The sequence below is a fragment of the Stegastes partitus genome, unplaced genomic scaffold (genome assembly GCF_000690725.1).
Source record: "Stegastes partitus isolate 25-593 unplaced genomic scaffold, Stegastes_partitus-1.0.2 Scaffold421, whole genome shotgun sequence".
Taxonomy (NCBI): domain Eukaryota; kingdom Metazoa; phylum Chordata; class Actinopteri; family Pomacentridae; genus Stegastes; species Stegastes partitus.
Window position 1 is genome coordinate 16146 of NW_007578152.1, and position 3471 is coordinate 19616.

Consider the following 3471-nt stretch of genomic DNA (forward strand, 5'->3'; position numbering starts at 1 on the left):
AAGGGCTTTTTTTTTTTTTTTTTTTGTGAAAAATTGAGTCGTGTCATCTGCAAAGAAAATCACCAAAACACAAAGAACAGGTGAGACACAAACTAAACAACACAATCAAACGCTGCCCGATTAAAATCCTCCTAAAATATGACAGAACTCCATCACTCAGGGCCGGAAACATCTAAAAATACATAAAATTTACACCCAAAAGCCAAAAGACGCAAAATTCTGCGTTTTATTGAAGTTGCCAGTTTTTAATTCAAAGCAGCTGATAACACGTGGTTCAGATTTTACACAAATATGTGGGTGTTTATTCATATTTTCAGGATTTTTACTTCAGATTTCAGATATTTGTCTAATTTTTAATACTATTGTTGTGTTTTCCTCATTAATCTGGTGAGTTTTACCAAAATGTTAATGATTTTAAACACACTTCCTTGTACTTGTGTTAAATATTCAAGCCACATGTTACGTAAATATCCAGAAATATTAAGATTTTACAAAAAAAAATACAGTAATTGGGTCTTTATTGTAATTCCTGGGATCTTTAGTGTTGCTGCAGTTTTATAGAAATTCAGGTCTATGTGTTTAATTCATCTTTTTTATTGATCCACACTATTTCATGTAGTTTAAATGAGCTTACTAGAATTTTTAAATCACATTTTACCTCATTTTTTCCCTAAATTTCAAAAACTTTTCTCCAAAAAATCCCGATTTACCAAAGAAACAGACATTTTGGCAGCTTCTGACCGACATATTTTAAGATTTTACACCAATAATTGGGTGTTTATTCAGATTTCCCTGATTTTTAGTGTCCAGAAAGTTTATCTGAATGTGCATTTTAAACTCAAGTTTTCTTGTTTTACCTGAATTCTTTTTGTTGCTTTCTTTTCCTGCGCTGTGCCTTTCTTTGCTTCGTCTGTTTCACGTGTTGTAAATACATTAATCGGCTGCTTTCTGAGCTGCTTCTGTCATTCCAGCCAGACTTTTGCTCTCGTCTTGTCTCTAAATGTCTGAAATTCTTTTGAAGTTTTGCTTTTAAATGTTTACGTCTTTTTCCTATTTTGTGTTTTCTTCCTGCTTCTGTTAATTTGTGTTCGTTTCATTTCAGTATTGTGGGATTTTTTTTTAAAACACTGATTTGCACAAAAGAATGTTTGATAAAAACCTGAATTCAGTCGGATTTCCAGGATGAAACTATTTATTCCGACCTTCAGCCTTAATTTCTGGCAAATAAAAAAAGAAAACGTTCATTCTTATGTGGAACTATTTATAAGGGATGTGGGACTTTATTTGTTTTTTCATTTCTGTGTTTGTAATAAAAGTGTTTTTATCTAATTTAGGTCATTTTTGTGTTATTTTTATTAAATTAATTTCAGGTTAACGTGCAGAGAAGAATTATTTCCCACTTCATCGTCTTTCTGCCTCTTTTTACTGAAACATATCGAACAAACTCACGAGTTGCAGCAGTCGGATTTGCCTTGATGTGGCAGGAAAAAAACATTATATTATCGTTTAATTTCTGGTGAATCGATAAGTTGTTATGACATCATTTCATGCAGCATCATAAACCTGTAATCATATAAAATCTAATTCAGGAAAACTGGACTTTAAAGGGCTTTTTTTCCTCATAAATTTCAACTTTAATCTCAAAATCTTAAAAAAATAACCTGAAAACATCAGAATTAATTAATTAAAACTGGAAAAAAACAATCAAGTCCACACGAGGAAACATTATTCATACAAACTAATGAGAAAAGTGAAACAAAACAACACGCTGCAGCAGTGATAGCAGAAGTTTGTCCTTCTGTTCTGGCACTCATCAGGCTTTAATCTTTTGTCGATGCCCTTATTTCATGCAGCATCCTAAATAAGTCACAATAATTTACTTTATTTTTGTTTTACTCATAAAAATCCAACAATTATCTCAAAATCTCTCCAAATAAACATCATCATCATCCTGATCCTCCACCTACAAACTCATAAAACTGTAAAAAATAAATCAAGTTGTGTGTTAATTTTAGAACGCCGCAATGCAAAAACAATAATCACAGATTGTAAGTCGCTGTAGGAACAATATTTTAGGGGCTCTGTGCTTAAAAGTACGTCGCCAAGAGAAGCGTTAACAACATTTTAAAGCATGAATGGTATTAAAGTCCCACAAAACCTCATCTCTGTGCATCAGAGTTACACGTTTAGAAGAATTTATGCAGAACGGAGAAGAAGAACTTTCAGCTTCTCTGTTGAAGGACTTCCCAGAAATCTGAAGAAGCAGGAGGAGCTCTTCCTCTGTTTGAGAGTTTGACGGATCAGGTTCGTTTTTGTGCTCGTGATCCCAGCGTTAGCTCCTCCCATCACTCCAGCGCTGCCTGTCGCTTCGATTAAGTCCAAGAGCTTCTGTTTTCATGCAGATCAAAGTAGTTTTTTGTGGTAGTTTGCATCCTGTCCCACTTCCTTTAGATCTTTGTTCTTCTTGAAAGAAAACCCTCCAGAATAAATTAACCTGATTAACCTTTAAAACTCTCTTTTCATCAGGATTTGACGTGGAGTAAAGGCGAAGAGGAGGAGGAGGAGGAGGAGGAAGACGAGGACATCGCTGGTGATGACGAAGAGGAGAACGACGCGTCTGCATCCTCGACGGAGAAGTCAGCAGAGGAGACTCAGAGTTCTGTAAATATGCAGCGCTGAACTGAACATGTAGATTCCTGTTGGTTAAAACTAAGAGTTCACACGTAATCATGTGACATGTGATCTTCCCCCGAAGCCCGAAGAGCTGAAAGAAGAGTCGGTGCCGGACGGAGAGCAGAGAGGTGACGTGTTTCATTCCTAAGCAGCTCAGTTACAAGCAGGAAGGTGATTCTGAGACAGACGAGGTCGGACTAACCGGGAATAATTACGTCTGAAATCAACAGCAGCAGAGATCAGCGAGCAGCCCGACGCCACAGCCGGACAGAAGACGGACGGCGACGCCAAACCGGCCAATGGGACGACAGGCGGCGACGCAAAAACCCAATCAGGAGCCAACAAAAAGGTAGAGCAACTCGAACCGCAGACATTTAGTTCGACAGCTTTATAGAAACAACACAACCAAGACTACGAGTAGAGAAACTCAACTATAACGCCATAAGAAAACATATCATTATTCATTTAACAGCAATTAAAACACAAGTTGGAATCAGCGTGGTCAACACTTTTCAAGTGGCCACAACGCTAAAAATGCTAACAATGCTAGCTGCTAAGCTATCACTTGGAACTAGAAAATAGTGTAATAACAACAACTGAATGTCCGTGAAGCAGCACGATGAAGGTTTCAGGTACGTCCAATCACAGGAGCTTACAAGAATCGACACAAACTCAAGAATAATTCTTTGTTTATGTCTGTTGTCGTGCAGAATCATAGACTGTATAAAAGATGGACGTAGCAACCGGCCCTGAAAAATGAAGCCAACCCGGAAGTGTCAAAAACCTGCAATATCACTA

General features: G+C 37.0%; 1 protein-coding gene across 1 annotated transcript in view; it reads left to right on the plus strand.

The window, feature by feature from the left end:
• The first annotated feature begins 2396 nt into the window (after window positions 1-2396).
• The window catches only part of LOC103360216 (uncharacterized protein DDB_G0286299-like), a 12417-nt gene continuing 11342 nt past the window's right edge, over window positions 2397-3471 (plus strand). Inside the window, exons 1-4 of the mRNA XM_008285900.1 lie at window positions 2397-2408; window positions 2527-2656; window positions 2715-2801; window positions 2904-3022. Of these exons, the coding sequence (XP_008284122.1) occupies window positions 2397-2408; window positions 2527-2656; window positions 2715-2801; window positions 2904-3022 (348 nt within the window). The remainder of the gene's footprint in view (window positions 2409-2526; window positions 2657-2714; window positions 2802-2903; window positions 3023-3471) is intronic.